This window comes from Girardinichthys multiradiatus, chromosome 20, assembly GCF_021462225.1.
Source record: "Girardinichthys multiradiatus isolate DD_20200921_A chromosome 20, DD_fGirMul_XY1, whole genome shotgun sequence".
Taxonomy (NCBI): domain Eukaryota; kingdom Metazoa; phylum Chordata; class Actinopteri; order Cyprinodontiformes; family Goodeidae; genus Girardinichthys; species Girardinichthys multiradiatus.
Window position 1 is genome coordinate 29,547,806 of NC_061812.1, and position 18,866 is coordinate 29,566,671.

General features: G+C 42.7%; 1 protein-coding gene across 9 annotated transcripts in view; it reads right to left on the reverse strand.

Annotated features, from left to right (window-relative positions):
• Window positions 1-18,866, reverse strand: part of LOC124856805 (inositol 1,4,5-trisphosphate receptor type 1-like) — a 119,116-nt gene that overhangs the window by 6,700 nt on the left and 93,550 nt on the right. For 8 of the 9 annotated variants that reach the window (XM_047347650.1, XM_047347649.1, XM_047347645.1 and 5 more), the window contains 6 exons: window positions 14,817-14,992; window positions 12,620-12,784; window positions 7,531-7,726; window positions 7,329-7,421; window positions 4,823-4,962; window positions 3,204-3,369 (listed from right to left, as the gene is read on the reverse strand). In XM_047347650.1, the coding sequence (XP_047203606.1) occupies window positions 3,204-3,369; window positions 4,823-4,962; window positions 7,329-7,421; window positions 7,531-7,726; window positions 12,620-12,784; window positions 14,817-14,992 (936 nt within the window). The remainder of the gene's footprint in view (window positions 1-3,203; window positions 3,370-4,822; window positions 4,963-7,328; window positions 7,422-7,530; window positions 7,727-12,619; window positions 12,785-14,816; window positions 14,993-18,866) is intronic. The other variant, XM_047347647.1, reaches the window with a different exon arrangement.

Here is an 18,866-nt window from a genome sequence, read left to right on the forward strand (position 1 = left end):
GGATTTCACGCTGTTTTTCAGGCTGTTTGGCAGTCATGTTTCCTTTAGTGTGGAGTTTGAGCCTTTTACATGCCAAAGTCTAATTCAACACAATGAGAGAAAGCAAAAAACAAAACAAAAAAGACAAAACAAACCTGAAATGTGACAATGTTGGCCATTTTTATTGCTTTACAGCAAATATCACATTTTACTGGAAAATGCAACATTTAGAGTCACACATTTTCTAATTTTTTCCTCTGTGAATTAAATGCTCCCATTATTTTTACATTACAAATATAGTAGAAAAAAATCTAATGAAGGTTATAATTCCTTCATCTCATTTCAGGAATTTAAAACTACTTCCACTATTAAAGAACCTGCAGCACAATCTGTCTCTTTTGAGTATTGTTAACCTTTGAAAAAAAGTGGAAATCTGAATTTACAGGTCAGATCTCTAAGAAAACTGAAAATCGGTTTTAGCCAGGAAAAACTTGATCGGTGCATTTCTAATCTTAAGGGAAAGAAAAGGACATAGGCATAAAATAAGACATCCCTTAGTAAAAAACAGTAGCTCTGGGAAACCAACATTATGATAATTAAACCAGCAAAGTAATTCTCATTAAGGGGAGGAGCATCGTAAGATGGTGTGGCGCTTAGCAATAGATGGCTTGGATCTCCAGGTTATTTCAAAATCAGTCCTGTTTCCTAACTTTTTCCATAGTAGATATCAGTGAGCTGGACCTGCTGCACAAAAACAAATTCAACTACAGGTAAAAACCCGATCTGTGTGTGCATGTAGTACATGAAGTAATGCAACCATTCGCTGCAGACCCCATGGGATCTACAAACTAGCAGAGACACACACTCGGAGACAGAATGGCTTATAAAACCAAGCCGGAGGAGGTAAGGCCACTTAATTCCTGTGGAGGTCAGCTCCTAATCTCTGCATCTCCTGTTCTCTTGTGGTCCTTCTGGAAACCATAGAGACAGCAGCTCCCCCTGTGGCCTGGCCTTATTTAACGTGACTGACTCACCGCCGGTGGCTGTTCTCCTTCCTTATGCTTACCACTTGTTCTGCCTGCCTGTCGCAACATATGCACGCTCACACACATGCTCCCATACTGCATCTATTGCTGCGCTCACACTCATTAGGGTGTGGATGCACACACTGTTCAACTTGTACTTCGTGGACGCATCCACATGTTGTGATCATCTCAGGATATGCAGATAAACCAGTTTAAAGCAGAAACGCAGTTTGGACTAATCCCTGGAGTTGCGCAAAAACATATGGTAGGGAAATTAAGACTGTGAGTGAATGTGTAGGAGAGAATGTGTGTGTGCGCGAGACAGACATGAACTATGGAGGCGAGCAGAGCGGTGGCAGGAAGCTCTTATGACTCAGCTTTCGCTGGAACGACAGCATAGTGAAAAAGGGGGAGGAATAGATGAGGGGAACTTAACAAACTACATAGACCTCCACAAACCTACTTACCAGAAACCACTAACACAATCCAAAACCTGCTGCTATGCGTTGGGAATGTCGGGATGAATGGAGCCAATTTAGACAGATTAAAAGAGGTCTGATGATGCAGAGCGCTTCAAGCAGAAAGCAACAGAGAATAGCCGTAACACATGGTGCTCCTATGAGTCCTGCACTTGAAAGTTACTGGATAATGTTATGTGATTTACAGGTGCACCTCAAACCCTGTAATATAATGGAAAACTCAGTTTATTGAGGAAAAAATATATTTAATTTATGTTACTTTCATGGCTACAACTTACAGGTAAAGAAAGTTGAATTCAGTTTCTCTGAAAACTAGAACAAATAAGACAAATAAAAACAGGTATTTGGTTCTGAAATGTTATGTTATGGCATACACAATCACGGAGAAGACTGCCGACCTATGACCTAATGATGCCTTCTACAAGGAGGTTAAGCTACAAAACGTCATTGGTAAAAGGCTGACATCCAAGATGCATCCAAGCATTGAACAGAAAGCTAAGTGAAAGAAAAAACTGAGGTAGAAAAAAGTGGACAAGCAAGAACCACCACTTGCAGACGTTTGTAGGACATGAGCTAGAACTGTGGCATTCCTGGTGTTAAGCTTCTTCTGAATCAGAGACAACAACAGCATGTTCTTATCTGGGCTAAGGAGAAAAAGAACTGGAGTGTTGCTCAGTGACCCGAACCTTCTTTTAAGATGAAAGTAAGATTAGCATTTCATTTGAATCAAGGTCCCAGAGTCTGGAGGAGTGGAGAGGCACAGAACCCACATTGCCTGAAGTCCAGTGTGAAGATTCACAGTCAGTGATGATTTGTGATGTCATGTCATCTTCTGGTGTTGGTCCACTGTGTTTTATGAAGCCTCAGACATCTACCAAGACATGTTAGAGCATTTAATGCTTCCTTCTGCTGACAGGCTTTATGGAGATGCTGATTTCATTTTCCAGCAGACATGGGACCTGCCCACACTGCCAAAGGTACCAAAAACTCGTTCAGTGACCGTGGTGTTACTGTGCCTGAACCCCATAGAGAAAATGTGGAACACAAGAGTGTGAAACAGGAATGCAGAAGATGTAATTATTTCTGGTAAAAACTACTAGGGAAGTAATCCTTAACCTTGCTAGTTCATTGCTACTGGTAAATGTCAGGCTGCACATTGTAGTTAATAGTGGGTAACTTGTGCTTACACAAAACCAATCTTAAAAGACAAGTCCTGTGAAAGACAGAGAGGGGTCAACTATCACTAGAGCTTTCTGCTAAGGAAAGCGCTCTAAGGACAAGGCAGAACAAAATGCTGCTTGTTGTTTTTGTTTTTTACTTAAGCATATCAGGGAGATTTTATGATAAAACCAGGAAATCATGATAGTTTGTGAGAAAGGGCGTCACACCGTGAGTCTGCTTTAAACCCAGTAAATGCCAAGGAGTGGAAAGGCTCCTCCTCACTTTGGCACCTCTGGCAAAAGATCCCTGCAGTCACTCATTAGTTTTCCTAACGATCCAACTCCAGATGTGTGTTGATCTTCATAAGTCAGAAGATGGCTATAAGGAAACAGCTGCTCACCTAAACAGTTTAATATCTGCAGTCAGAGGCATTAATTTAAAAGTTTAAAACAACTGAAAGTCTAGAAAACTGCAGCACAGAAGATACATTAATTAATGGCCTTTTTACATGACGTGCCAATAACCGTGAAGGGTGCTACAAGGACTACAAAACACTCACCACAGATGAAGCAGGTAGTCTTCAGAATTTCTTCTTTCTTCTGTTTTTCACTTCTCAGGTCAGCAAAGGTGTCGATGATGACACCAAAGATTAGGTTAAGGACGATGATGATGACCATGAAGAAGAACAACAGGTCGTAAATCACTCTGGCCGCAAACAGTGGCTCCTAAGTAAAGTAAAGGAAAGAGGTGTGCGGTGTAAATTTGTGGATTCCTGAAAACTGAGGTGTGTCATGAATTATCTTCAGTTTAATAGAAAACAGCGTTTAGAAGAAAATGAACCAAATTGGTATCAGTGAGGAAAATAGAGCTTTTTGAATAGATGAGCCAGGCTTTTACATGTGAGGGATGATGTCGAGTTTAAAAGGTTAAGCTTGGTGTTCATGGATGGAAACAGCGCAACAAGTGCCAAAAGAGGACAGAGAGTTAACATGACGCAGCCCGTCTTGCTCATGTCAACCTAATGTGCTCAGTCTTCGATACGTGGGTCAAATTTAATTGCACTACCATAAAAATCAAACCCTTAATTTTTAGCAACTTTTTTCAGTGTGGAAATATCTTACATTCGGACATAATTAAATAATTAACCAAATCACCACTGGCAGATTAATTGGTATGCCTGCTGTTAATACTTTGTCCAACCATCTTTTGCTAACAGAACTGTTGATTTTGTGTTTGGTGAATTTGACCCTATGTTTTGGACAATTAGACCCGACCTGTCAACAAAGGTAAGTATTCTAGTTAAAGTCCCAGTAGCATTTAGCAAACTCCTTATGTTTACATTTGTGATGGTGGGACAGAAAGGGTGTTTTTTCCTGACATATAGCAGCATCGAATGGTTTTAATGGGGACATGCTGCCTCCAACATGCCACTCTAACTGCAGTTCTGAGAGCTTGGAGTTTTCCAGCTATCATTCCTACCATCCCTGTCTCTCTGTGTGTTGGCAAGATAAATATGGGTCATCACATCCTGGGTAGTGGCCAGTAGTAAAACAACGTTTATTCCCCAGTTCTTAGAAACTGATCAACTTAATAACAGAGGAAAAAACTGAAGCAAACATTTTTAAGGGATCAAAATGTTTTTTTCCCCATTATAAAATGTAGCTAAATAAAAGCTGGATTTTTCAGTAATTTTTTCAGTATGAGATTATGCTACCGCAATGCTTTTACACAACAAATTTGCGATAGTTTTTCTTAAACACTCTCTCTATAAATTTCCCCACCCTGCAGTAAACTCAGTAGTACTGGGCAACTTTACCTTACTTCGGAAGTCTAAGCACACATTTCAAATTTTTGATCCAAGTAGCAGTGCGTTGCAAAAATGCCTGCGAGGGAGCAAGTCACATCCTCTTTTTGACATCATTTGTGGTTCAGCTTGAATTCAGTGGAAATCTATTTTAAAGTTTCATTCCATAACACAAGCCAGAGACAGTGCAGCTGTTGGGAAACATTGTGAAAGCTCCATGCTTTTGAAATACAAACAAGTTCAATGCACAATGAGCTCAGAGCTAACTCATGTGACCTGCGCTGTAGCAGCAGCCAATGCAGTACCCTTCCAGCACACACACACACACACACACACTTACATAGAGCCTGGGGCCAATTCAGACTGGAATTTACCTCCTTAGAAGGCTTACGGAGAACATCTCCCACACCTCCTCCGCTCCTCAAGCCATGACTCAGCACCGTAACAATACACATGAGCAGAGAGTCGCAGGTCCGCTCCATGTTGCCTTCATCCTCGCTGTCAATCCCAGGCTCTGAGAAAGCAGAAAGGCCCGAGACATTTTAGTGAATCTAAAGTAGAGAGCTCATCAAAAACAAAACAATCACAGTATAGTTACAATATTGCTGCAGGTTTTATTTTACTGAACTGGTGTAACTGGACTACTGGGAAGTTAAGGACTTTAAGGAAAAAAGCATCTCTAGTTTCACACAGGCATTACATAATAGATTTTAACATGCACTCACGATGCACTCGTGTTGTTTTTATGTCCAAATTTAGCTTTGATGATGATATTTTAAGAAAAACAAAATAAACCAAATACCATCTTCATTTGAAAATTGCCCATTAATCATTAGTATCTTCAATTTGGGTTAGAGTACGACATAATCTAGGCTTAAGTATGAGAGTTTAATTGTACAATACCCTTTACTAAAGAAATTATAAAACATAAATGTAAAGCATGATTGAGTTGATTTTACTGAAAACAGAGGAGCAGATATTACTGCTACTGCTGCTAATATGATAAAACATCTTGATTACTACAGTTATAATAATATCTGTAAAATGCATTTATTTTCATTTTGATTATAGTCTAAATTATTTTTTAATTGAATTATGTCTTTGTTCATGGCCTACATTTCATGGCTTCAGCTTCATTTGGTTCCCACGAGTTCAAAAGAAAAACACGTCTCCAACTGTGTTGCACCTGAAGCGAAGCACTAGTTTTCAAGAAGCTTTTGAGCAAAATATTATTAATTTTTGCATTCTGCTCTTTAAAGAGTAACACATGAATAACAGGCTGATATTAGCTGGTTAATTAGTCGGCCTGTCTGCTCATGTAGCCAGCCTGCAAGTCAGCTGCTTAACATACTACCTGCAGCTTACCCATTGTGGTTTTACAGCTTTACTTGCAATTGTGATTGGGCAGCAATATTCCAAACAATCCTGATCCTAAACAACTGGAAGACACCCGTGAAGCCTCCATTACATGACTGGGTGACAGAAACAGATAAAGTGCTGGTTTATAAAAGGATATCATGTTCGAGGATAGAAGAGACAACATGATTGTGTTTTTCACAAATAGAATATTTTCAGACTACTGGACTTGTCTTTCTTGTAAGTGAGGAAAAAGTGTGACAGCCTTTTTTCAGCCAGCTGACAGGCATTGTGCAGCAACATGTGGGGGGAGGGGCAGCGTTGCGCTCTGTGTTTTATACGGCCGGAACGTTCTATAGTATCTCACTGAAAGGACTTTAAAATATAGAAATGGTCAACTTTTTCAAAGCTTGGTATCCCTGACAGCAATAACTGGCCTATGCCTAGAATAGACACGAATTCACTCTTTAAGTTGAAGGTTACTGTTTTAATAAAAGAATCCTTGACTTTGTTGCATAACTCCACATCATTTGTGTTTACACGCTTTGGTTCCCGGTGTGATGCCTGTTAGTCAAAGCAACAATGTTTTTGTCTTGCTGAAATGTGAGACACCGCACAAAAAACAGTCAGAATCAAATCAGTTTACAGGTCATTTTAACATTTTGAAAGGAGGGTACAGTTTAATGCTTCTGAAACCGATCTGTTTGTAACAGAGGTGACAAAATTATACGTTTCTGCACCTGGTCTCAAGGCTTTGGTTCAAAACTTTCTAATGGCTTTAAGGAACGTTTTCTGTCTTTTATGAAGGTAAACTATAGAAATATTGCAGCTGTGGGCCAGTTCACAGATAATGGTTGCCACTGGGTTCTTTGCAATTATTTTATAGCTTACACACTTTGCTGAAAGTTTTTTAGGGCAGCGAACAGCCAGACTGATGGAAACTTCCAGGGAATTTACTGTTTTTATCTGGGATGCAACAATTAATCAATGCCACATGCAGGACGACGAGGCCGCATGTGATCTCCTTGGATCAAATTGCAGTTATGTGATGCTCGGACGAGTCACGTGCAGGTAAGTGTGAGTTGGTGGCAAAATGCAGAACACAAGCAAAACAAACATGTAAAAAAAATGAATCTCACAATATTATTTTCATTATCTGTGGTCTGAGAAGTCACTTCTCTGGTATCTTCCTCATAATACACACCCATTTTACCAGCAACTACCCTTTTCTTTATGAAATCGTTCAATAGCCCATTTAGAAAACAAGGAACATGAAACCAAACTCCAACCAAACCTATCTACCAGTTCGCCTGTAAATGTGCTTGAGAACACATTTTTTACCCTGAGGTCAACTCAGGGAATGCAGGCCTTTCACTTCAAAAGCCGACCTGCAAAACATTATTTAAACATCTCAACCATCTTCAAACATTTAGAATTACGTCTAATTTAGGACAGTAAATCCTCACATCAGCATTGATTAATAAAAATCTCTTTACACAGACAATATGTGAGATCATTAACTACCTTCCTGCTGAGCGTTGGTAGTGCAGTTCTCATCAATGCCTCCTTGACACATTCCTGTGCTCAGAAACTCTCCAGCAAGACTGCCTCCACTATCTATAAAGTAAAAAGCATGACAATGCACAGATTTTCTGGTGGCTCTCAAAATGCAGGTTGTTTTATGTCTACACCAGGGAAAAGTGTGACAATTGGGTTGCAGTCTGACCCTCACTCTGCGTCGCGTTGGAAATACGGTCCACCTCTAAGATGAAATCGTCTTTGAAGAAGATGTAGCCGACGATGGAGAACAGGTAGACCAGGATGAGAGCCAGCACAGCCGTCAACACGATAGAGCGTCCATTACGGGTCACGCTCTTGATCACGTTCAGCAGGGTCTCTTCTCTGTACACCAGGTCAAACAGCTGCAGAAAAATGGCACGCATCGCAGAGGAACAAAATTAATAGTCTACAAAAAAATAAATATCAAGCTAATTATAGGCCAAGGAAAATCACATTTATTGCTTTAGATTCCCTTAGTAAATTTAGCTGCTCTTCTTAAGAAATGCATATCACTATGCGTGTCATACTGGCATGGGCCAGTATGACAGAAAAATACTACAGCTGCGCTTTATTTACGCAAAACAAATGTAAAACATGACCCAAGTTTTTCTTGATCTACCTCCTGGATGTCATCCCGTTTCATAAGTAGCAATGGGAGTATAATGCCCTTTTTCCACGGGCTCGATTTGACCTTACTAGACTCCACTCGGCTCGCCTTGCGAGTGTTTTCTTTCCATAGCGGTACCATGTGACGTGAACAGACTGTTCACTTAAGCTGTTCACTTATTGGCCATGGGACCAGGAAAAATGAGAAGGTTTTCCAAGAAGTAGTGCAGGGAAAGTTAATTAAACTAAAGAGTGACTACAATAATATTAAGGATCACAATGAGTGGGTCAAACCGAAATATAATTTTACCATTTACAAATTATAAACTAAACAAAGGACACATCAGCTTAATGAATTACAAGCAGGTGGGGCGCTTTGTTTACTAACATCTTAAATCAGCTGATCACATAAAATCAGCTGTTCAGTGGCACAAACATTTCTCCCAAAAGACACAAAACACCATGAAACAATGTATTTGGTTCGGAAATTTATCGATGGTCAATAAATGAACCAGCATCTGCAGGAGGAGGGAGCAGGCAGAGAGCAGCTGCCCGTAATCAGACTGCCTGCATCGGATCAAACAGGAGGAAGATCCGTGGAGCATGAAAATCCAATATCCAACCTAAAACCAACTACAGTGATCAAAAGTCCACAGTTTTGCGCTTTAAATTTCTTGTCCTCGTTATTGCCATGGCTGATAGAAAAACTCCATTATAAAGCCATAAACTGGAACATCTTCAGGCAATCTTTGAAGCTTCACCAGTCCAGACAGCAGCATCTCTCCTCTCCTCTTCTCCTGCCACCCCCCATATCAGAACCCCTGAGCCTTATTTTATTTTATAGGTTCTGGCTGGGATGTGGTCCAGCTTATTATCAATAATACAAACATTATTAGTATTTAGTTTAGTTATATTCTTATTTTCTATTTAATTATTTATTTTTTATCGTTTCACGCAGATTTCTTTAATGTGACAATCTCACAGTAACGATAATAGCGGCACAGCTCACTAAACTGACGCCTGGAGGCGGGGCTTCATCAGCTGCGGGGCTTCAGCCGTCAGCAGGTCAGTGGAAACACAACTGGTACCATGCCGAGTAGACAGAGACCGAGTGGAGCGGAGCTACATCGGCTAAAACGAGCCACTGGAAAAGGGGCATAACAGGCTGCTTGAGTAGTGAGCGTGCAGTCAGCTAATAAACAGACATGCTGCTTGTAGCTTCCTTATAGCTTTAAAACAGCCTTAGTTCATAAAAGTGATGGGTGTTTCACTATTAGTTTCTACATGACTGTTCTTGTTATTTGTGATTTGAAATGTTTCTAAAATGTAGCAGCCTGAATTCAACCAACCTGCGGAGAGCAACAATAGGTGGGGGAGGGGCTCTATGCTCCAAACAGCCCGATAAAACACTGGTCTCTCTGGTACTTCCTTTAGCAGTTCATTACTAGCAGTTTGAAAACAACTATGATTTTGCTCAACTTTTATTGGTATTGATTTTATCTCTTTTATTGTATTCGTACTCGCCGTCTTCCGCTTTATCCGGGACCGGGTCGTGGGGGCAGCAGACTCAGCGGAGACGCCCAGACGTCCCTCTCCCCAGACACCTCCTCCAGCTCCTCTGGGGGGAGCCCAAGGCGTTCCCAGGCCAGCCGAGAGACATAGTCCCTCCAGCGTGTCCTGGGCCGTCCCCTGGGCCTCCTTCCGGTGGGACGTGCCTGGAACACCTCCCGAGGAAGGCATCCAGGAGGCATCCGGTATAGATGCCCGAGCCACCTCAACTGGCTCCTCTTGATGTGGAGGAGCAGCGGCTCTACTCCGAGCCCCTCCCAGATGGTCGAGCTCCTCACCCTATCTCTAAGGGAGTGCCCGGCCACCCTATGGAGGAAGCTCATTTCAGCCGCTTGTATCCGGGTTCTGGTTCTTTCGATCATGACCCAAAGTTCATGGCCATAGGTGAGGGTAGGAACGTAGACCGACCGGTAAATCGAGAGTTTTGCTTTTGGCTCAGCTCTCTCTTCACCACAACGGACCGGCACAGCGCCCCCATTACTGTGGCAGCTGCACCGATCCGTCTGTCGATCTCCCGCTCCATTCTTCCCCCAATCATGAACAAGACCCCGAGATACTTAAACTCCTCCACTTGAGGCAGGAACTCCCCTCCAACTTGAAGAGGACAAGCCACCGTTTTCTGGTCGGGAACCATGGCCTCGGACTTGGAGGAGCTGATCTTCATCCCAGCCGCTTCACACGGCTGTGAACCGCCACAGCGCATGCTGTAGGTCTTGGCTAGAGGGGGCCAGCAGGACCACGTCATCTGCAAAAAGAAGAGACGAAATCCACTGGTCCCCAAACCAGACCCCCTCCGGCCCTTGGCTGCGTCTAGAAATCCTGTCCATAAAAGTTATGAACAGGACCGGTGACAAAGGGCAGCCCTGTCGGAGTCCAACATGCACAGGGAACAGGTCCGACTTAGTACCGGCAATGCGAACCAAACTCCTGCTCCACTTGTACAGAGACCAGATGGCCCCTAGTAAAGGGTCCCCGATTCCATACTCCTAGAGCACCCCCCACAGGTCATCACGAGGGACACAGTCGAATGCTTTCTCCAGGTCCACAAAACACATGTGGACCGGTTGGGCAAACTCCCATGAACCCTCGAGTAACCTGTAGAGGGTAGAGAGCTGGTCCAGTGTCCCACGGCTGGGACGAAATCACACTGATCCTCCTGAACCCGGATTTCGACTATCGGCCGGACTCTCCTCTCCAATACCCTGGCATAGGCCTTACCAGGGAGGCTGAGGAGTGTGATCCCCCTGTAGTTGGAACACACCCTCCGGTCACCCTTCTTATGAAGGGGGACCACCACCCCAGTGTGCCAGTCCAGAGGCCCTGTCCCCGACCGCCACGCAATGTTGAAGAGGCGTGTCAACCATGACATCCCCACAACATCCAAAGACTTGAGGTACTCAGGGCGGATCTCATCCAACCCCGAAGCCCTGCCAACGCGGAGCTTTTTAACCACCTCAGTGACTTCAGCCTGGGTGATGAAAGAGTCTAACCCTGAGTCCCCAGCTTCTTTTTTCACCAGGGAATGCATGATGGCAGGATTGAGGAGATCCTCGAAGTACTCCTTCCACCACCCGATAATGTCCCCAGTCGAGGTCAGCAGCTCCCCACCCCCACTGTAAACAGTGTTGACAAAGCACTACTTCCCCCTCCTGAGGTGCCGGACGGTTTGCCAGAATCGCTTCGGGGCCAACCGGTAGTCCTTCTCCATGGCCTCACCGAACTCCTCCCAGGCCCAAGTTTTTGCCTCTGCCACCACCCGGGCCGCGGCACGCTTGGCCTCACGGTACCCGTCAGCCGCCTCAGGAGTCCCACAAGCCAACCACAGCCGATAGGACTCCTTCTTCAGCTTGACAGCATCCCTTACTGCCAGTGTCCACCACCGGGTTCGGGGATTGCCGCCGCGACAGACACCACAGACCTTATGGCCGTAGCTACGGGCGGCAGCATCGACAATAGATGCGGAGAACATGGTCCACTCGGACTCTATGTCTCCAACATCACTCTGAATCTGGTCAAAGCTCTCCCAGAGGTGAGAGTTGAATACATCCCTGGCCAAGGGGTCCGCCAGACGTTCCCAGCAGACCCTCACTATGCGCTTGGGCCTGCCAAGTCTGTCCGGCTTTCTACTCCTCCAGCGGATTCAACTCACCACCAGCTGATGATCAGTGGACAGCTCAGCCCCTCTCTTCACCCGAGTGTCCAAAACGTGCGGCCGAAGGTCTGATGATACGACAACAAACATAATAAAAACTATTTTATTGTTTAGTTTTTATTATGTTTGTATTGAGTTTTTATTTTATAATTACACTGTTTTGTGTTTAGCTTTGTTGTCTTATTTGATGTTTTTTCTTATTGTATTTATCCCTGATGTTCAGCACTTTGTTTCAGCTGCGTCTTGTGTTAAAGCACTTTATAAATAAAGTTAATGACAATGATTAAAAACCTTGGTATACCTTGGTACTGGAAACCGGCCGTTGTCTACTGTGTAATTTTCAAAATACTGGAATTATCAATCTGAAGAGTTATGGAACCAACCTAGAGCTCTCGCACCTCAAAAACCACAGCAGCAACCTTAAAAAACCTCCAGAAAAAACATCCCTCCATTACAGAGTCATTGTGCCCATTTTTAGCGACAACGGTTAGAGGTACAGTTCTCTCTGGATGGATCGTTGATACATCAAAGGGACACACAGGACAAACATGCATGCACACACTTACACCTAACACCAATTTATAGTGGGCAATTATCCTAACCTGCATGTCTTTGGGCTGTGGAAATTGGAGCATGCAAGGGGAGAACTGCGATGAAGGCTGCAGTTCAAACCCTTTAAAAACTTTATATTTTGAGGCAAAAATGCTAACTGTGCAGATGAACACACTTTCTGGTTTAGACCATATGAACTTCAGTGAGCCTGAACAAAAAAGCTTCGATTACACCCTAAAATGGATTTTCTTAAATGATTTTACCCAAAGTCCCCTATCTTTTAAAATAGTAGGCCATGTGTATGGCTATGAAAAAGGATGGATTTATATCCTGTACACAAGCATCGTACGATATACAGCTTCTGTGTTTCTCTCACCAACAGGCTGTAAAAAAAGACATGACCAAATACCCCCAGACAGCAGATGATGAGGTAGATGAGGTGATAGAGGAACTCGAAGTCTATCACCATGGCCTTATAGCCTCGCGTGAAGGTTCCTCGGTTTCCAACAAAACTTATCAGGAAGATGATTTTATTGCAAACCTGGAACATAAAAAGGTCACATTTTATAATTATTAAAGCAAAAGAAGACCAATAAATCATTAATACTTCTAAAGATGGAACCTGTTGCTGCGAACTCTCCTGTAGGAACAAAGTGTTGACATCAGTATATTGATAGTGAATTTTAAGCTAAATGAGGACACACTGTTAGATTTATTACATATAAGAAGCTCGGTTTTCTTTGTAGATTAAGGGATTAACAAAAAACCCGGTTAATACAGTTTGAATGGGTCCTGCTTGAGAAACCTGACTTCTTTGTCATATATCTGTATATACTTTAACCCACTTTCTTCCTCGGCTCATGTGCCCGATTTATGCGGGGGGGAAGAGTAGGCAGTGGGAGGGGGGCTAATAACAGCGCTTGTATCTTAGAAAATTAGGAGTTTAAGCCAAAATAAAACTAAGATCTAAATACTGTTCTCACAATAAGTTGTGTTACAGCTTATCTTTGAGTCTAAGTGGAAAGTTTCCAATTTGTAAGAGAGAAACTGATAGAAAAATAAAATGGCAAAACAAGGGAGAAATCCGACCACCTGCATATAAACTAGATTTCAGAGTAACCAGGTTACTGCAGCACATGGTAACATCTCTGGTTTCTTGCCTTGACCTGGTTTCTGCTAATAACCTACTTATGTTTGTACAAGTCAACAAAGGGAGCCAGAAGATCATCTATTCTTTATTTTGTGTGTTTGAATGGGTGTGTTTAAGAGCATTTAAAAAAAACAAAAAAAAACACGAGCAACGTGGCAGTGTCATTTCTTAGATCCAGCTACGCATTTTACACCAGGCAGCACAGTACTGCCAGGATGGGGGGCGGCAACGAGAGGGGCACTGGTTTGCCAAGAGACAGTTAGAATGGGAGGTGAAAGGAGAAGTGGAACTGACTGGGTGGAGGTTTCTCAGTACTTGACAGGGCACAAACTGGCGACTTCTGTAGTATTTGTCTGGGAAAAATTTACATTTAACCACAGAGCGACATTTTCTCACAGAAAGGATGAAGATGAAGAATTTCAAATAATTTCTATGAACAATAGTTAGGGGTGTCCAGAACTTTGTGAAACTAGCCAAGAAATTACCATCTACCTAAACTCACAGGCAGAGCAGGGATCCACAGCTCAGGTGTTTGAGTCTGGTCAAATATTGGCTGTGTAAATCTCCTTAGGTGGAAGAGTGGCAAAAAAGAAAGTCATTATTGAAAGAAGGCATAAGAAGCTCAGTTTGCAGTTTTTGTCACAAGCCATGTAGGGCACACAGCAGAAATGTGGAAAACTGTTTTCTGTTTAGATGGGACCAAGACTGAACACTTCGGCTTACATTTAAGACTCTATACGTAGCAGAAAACTAACTTTGCACATCACCCTGAACACACCATCCACACGATGAAACATGATGGTGGCAGCATCATGCTTTTCTTCATAAGGGCCATGGAAGCTGGTCTGGGTTATTTGGAAGATTGGTGAACTAAATACAGCCCAGAAGGTTCATCTTCCAGCAGAAGAAACAACCCTAAACATACAGCCAGAGCTACTATGGACTGGTTAAGAATAAAGTACATTCATGTGTTAGACTGGCCCAGTCTAAGTTTAAGTCCAAAGCAAAATCCCACTAAGGATCTGTGGCAAGACTTGGAAATTGCTGTTTCCAGATGCTCCCTATCCAGTCTGACTAAGCTTTAGCTTTTTTGCAAAGTTGAATGGGCAAAAATTTCATTCTCAAGATGTGAAAAGCAGGTAGAGACATACTCAGAAAGTGGTTCTACAAAGTATTGACTCGGTACTCCGCACATTTAAGATTTAAAACTTTTGCAAAGAATTTAACCTACTGATAGATTTTCTTCTAAGGGAGTAATTAATAATTGATTTATTTGCCTAAGAGCTGAAAAAGTGTTCTTCCTGTCTTTCTTTGTATTAGAAAAGGAACAAAAAACGTAAAAATAAACTTTAAAAAGAATCCAAATGTAAACTAAAGCCATTTGAATAAACACCAGGGCAAGGTTTTAACTGAGTTCACTCACATTGAAAGCACCCAGAAGGAAGAGTGTAGGCTCCAGGCCCACAGAGAAGATTAGACGGAGAATAGTGACAGTGACCAGGGCTAGGATACCCAGCGGCTGCGGCATGAGCACAACAAGGAACAGCGCTGCAAAGACTCCCATCCACAGCAGTGCAGACAGACGGGGCTCCAGCGTCCCTGCAGAACACAAATACACACACATATAAGTTAACTAAATGGGCAATGGCCAGACAGAACTGAATATTACGTATTAAAACCTCCATGCTGAAAGTGATTTTCTTACAAAAACAAAACCTTGACAGTTCAATGGACCAATAGTTCTGGTCAGACGTTTACAAACAGTCATCATCAAGCTAAATGTTTTAATATCAGGATCCTGGTGACATATTTGAACTGTTCTTTGCTCATTGAAGAGTGAATATAAGACAAACAACTTCAAAGATTTTCAGGTAACAAGTTGCAAGATTACATGCTGAAATTATTCACAGGCTCAAATATATACATAAACCATAATATTTAGTTAAATACCCTTCAGCAGGTTGCAGAAAAACTGCAGACTTTGTGTAGCCATCAACAACTTTTTGGAATCAATCTGATTTGATATTTGACTGAATCTGTGGACTTCTTTTAAATTGCTATGCTTCCTGCTACGAACCTGGTTTTTAAGCATAGTACATTTTTAAAATGGTTGAGTTCCCCAGGTCCCTCCCAGAATGTTATTGCTGGCCTGTTTTGTCTATTTTAAAACCAGTTCAGATGTGTGTTTGGGATCAATGACCTGTTGAAACATCCAGTTGAGTCCAATTTTAAACCTTCAACTAGAATGTGGAGGTCAAACGCAGTAGCACCAGCAGCTGCAAAACACCACTGCAGCCACTATGTTTAACAGATAGTATCAGAAAGCCATACTTTGAGTCCTCCAAGCATTCTTCTTATCATTAGGGACAACCAGCTCCAACATTTCTTCTTGGTAGGAACCCACATGGTCCAGGCTAATGGTTAACTGAGTTCACTGTGGACAGTGATGCTGGTCCCCCCCCCCCCCCCCCCGATCTCTCAGGTGTTTGTTTTTTTTTAAACATGTCCTATCATGGCAGTTCAGGAAACCATATGGAGAAGCTCGTTGCCTACATGTTGTAAGGCAGATTTGCTCTACAAAAATAATATCTTCAGACAGAATCCTAGTTGTGTGATCAATTTTATTAAATCAAGACTGGATCCGGTCAAAGTCAGGTCACATTGATGTAATAGTAACCTGTGTTTGCACAACCTTTAAATCATCTGTATTCTGTGTGACGGGGCGTGGGTGTGTTTGTGTGAGTGTGTGTGTAGAAATAAGTGTTTTTGTGTTGAGTGGGTGTATGTGAGTGAGTTTGTAACCTGGAGGTGCACAGATGTTAGAGCGGAGAGAATGGTAGAAGGCCTGCAACCAACAGCACCCAATAGCAGCAAAGGACAGGTGGACTCTGCTCCTGAAGGCCACAGTAGCCCCAGGCCGACAGATACAAGGCATCACCCTAAGGCAGCCATACGTTCAGAGGTAGGTCATCAGCAAAGCACAGGAGCAGCAGCTCCCAGACCAAAGAGACGCAGTGTGAGACGAGCCTCGACCCAGCACCACCGCAATCTCCTGCAAGCACGGGACCCAGCCACCCGGCAGCCCAGGGCCCCCAATGACCCCCCAGCAGCCATAGCGCCCAGCACCAAAAAGGGGAGACCCCCCCAGATCCCCAACATACTGGGCAGGCAACAGCCCACCACAGCAGCCGGACTCGGAAGGACCAAGGTAGGGAGGGCACATTACCATCCCATCTGGTGAGCTAGCCACTAGGAGGTCAAGAGGGAGGGATGCCCACCAGAGCCCTGCGTATGGCCAACCTGACACATCCCGGGGAACCAAAGCCCAGCTGACAGGAGCCCTCCACTCTGGGACGTGGCCTCAGCACCATCTTTCAGTTTTGACAGACTTGAACCGTGGTGGTTCCTGGGTTGTTCTTAAATCCAAGCCATTTTCCTTTTTGTGTGACGGTGATAGTCTAGGTTAGGTGATTGAATGTTGGACACAACTCAAGTCAAGAATGTGGCTTATAATGAGTCAATTAGGTGTTCCAACATACCAAAAATGTATCACAACTGGTTTTGGAATTAATAACTTCCACCTTATTGACAATTTATGGACTATGCCTGAAAGCCGTCTCTATAACACGAAACCAACCAACTTAAAGGAGCTCTACCAATTCTGTGGAGTAGAATTGAAGTGTGGTCAAAAATCCAGCCAGAGTGATCACAGAAGCTTGCTGAAAGCCTTTCAACAGGATTTGGTTTCTCTGCAAATTAATAACGGACGTTTAACCAAATATGACTGAGGTTAGTGGGGGTGCATGTACAGTATATCTTTTAGCCTGTATGTATAATTTTGATTCTGTCTGGTGAGAAACAAATCCACAATTAATTCCAGTTTGTGCACCAAATTATTGGTTTAAAAAATGTATGAAATTGTTTGCAGCATCATTAGTCCACCCTGAGAAAATAATACTCCAGGTAGAAATCTTAATTAATTTCACATTATTACACAGGATTTTACTGAAACTGAGTGCTGTTTGTATCTTAAAAAGAAAGTGTGGATCATCTGAGTTTTAACAGAGTACCTTAAATGTCCCATACATTAGAAAGTATTTGATATCAAAATAAATTACATAAGACCAGAAGGTGACTGTTTTGTTTAAACAGAGTTTGTACGTGTGCAAGCAAATCTTTAGCGAGAGCCAAACTGATGCCCCCTCTGATCTGAACTAAATCCTGGATTAAAGCCTGAAACATGCCTTTCATTTGGCAATGTGCCCATCAACCTAAAATCTTCTACCAGGTTTAATTTTCTTAAAAGGCAAGGCCACGCCTTAGCAGATCTTTCTCCTAAAAGATCACTCTAATGCATGCTTGGTCACAATTGAGATTAAAACCAGAAACAAGCAAAGTGTGAGGAAACTTCAAGGAAAATGAAACAGAGAGGGAGCAAGGGACTGCTGCGGTTAGGTTTTCTCTTTCTTCCCCCCCTTCTATTCATTCTGTCTTTCGCTGTCTCTAATTTTCTCTCCTTTCCAATCCCAGTGGAGATCACATGACAGGTGCCACTTACATAACAGCCTCTAAAAATACCTCAGCTGAAAGATTCATGAGGAACAAGCGGGGAGCAGCACACAGCTCCTGTGATGTTGGAGAATGAAAGAGGGGTGCTAACGTGCTCTCTCAAACTCCCTTACGACTGTGTGCAAATATCTGCAGGACAGCTGCAGAGCTGCAAAGTTCGAAAACTTGCGCGTGCTAGGAGTTTGGTATGCAAACCAAACTTGCTCATCATAAGCCAATCAGTCATGCGTGCAGATTGAACACACTGACCTAGAATTTTTGCCCTTAAAACCTCCATTCTAAAGCCCTAAGCAATGGAGGGAGGAGAGAGCAAGCGTTTTCCAAGTGTGTGAGAACAAGAGAGGAGGCCTGGGTCAGAAGCTATAAAAAGTGCCTGTTTCAACATGTCAAAGGTATGCAGGAGTCTCACGTGATGCTGTGCACACAGACCAAGCTCCAGAGAGGAAAGAGAGAGAGTCAGGCCTCATTTGGGTTGCATAACAACTTTTTGTGTGCAAAAACAGACAAAACATACCAGGTTAGTTTTTATTTCAGACTGTAGCACTTATTGTTTTTAACCTTGTTATTCGCAAATATAGCCATACAAACCGAGTCACACCCCTTGAAATGTTTTATGTTACAGCAACCAAGCTGTTAATTTCATTTGGTGGGATTTTTCTGTGGTGTCCGAAGTTTCTGCCACAAAAATATTAAGTTAAAAGTTCTCTGAGGCCACTGCTCAACAAAAAACCAAATAGACAAGATTTTAATGAAACAAAGAAACTAGTCTAAGAAAATGGATTTCTAAATAATTCCCACACTTTTTGGGGTGGCTGTTTTCTGTTTACAGGATCCAGAAATTTGTTTTGTCTATTTTCAGCAATAAGACTAAATGCTCACTTTTTTATTTTGAAATTCTTTATGA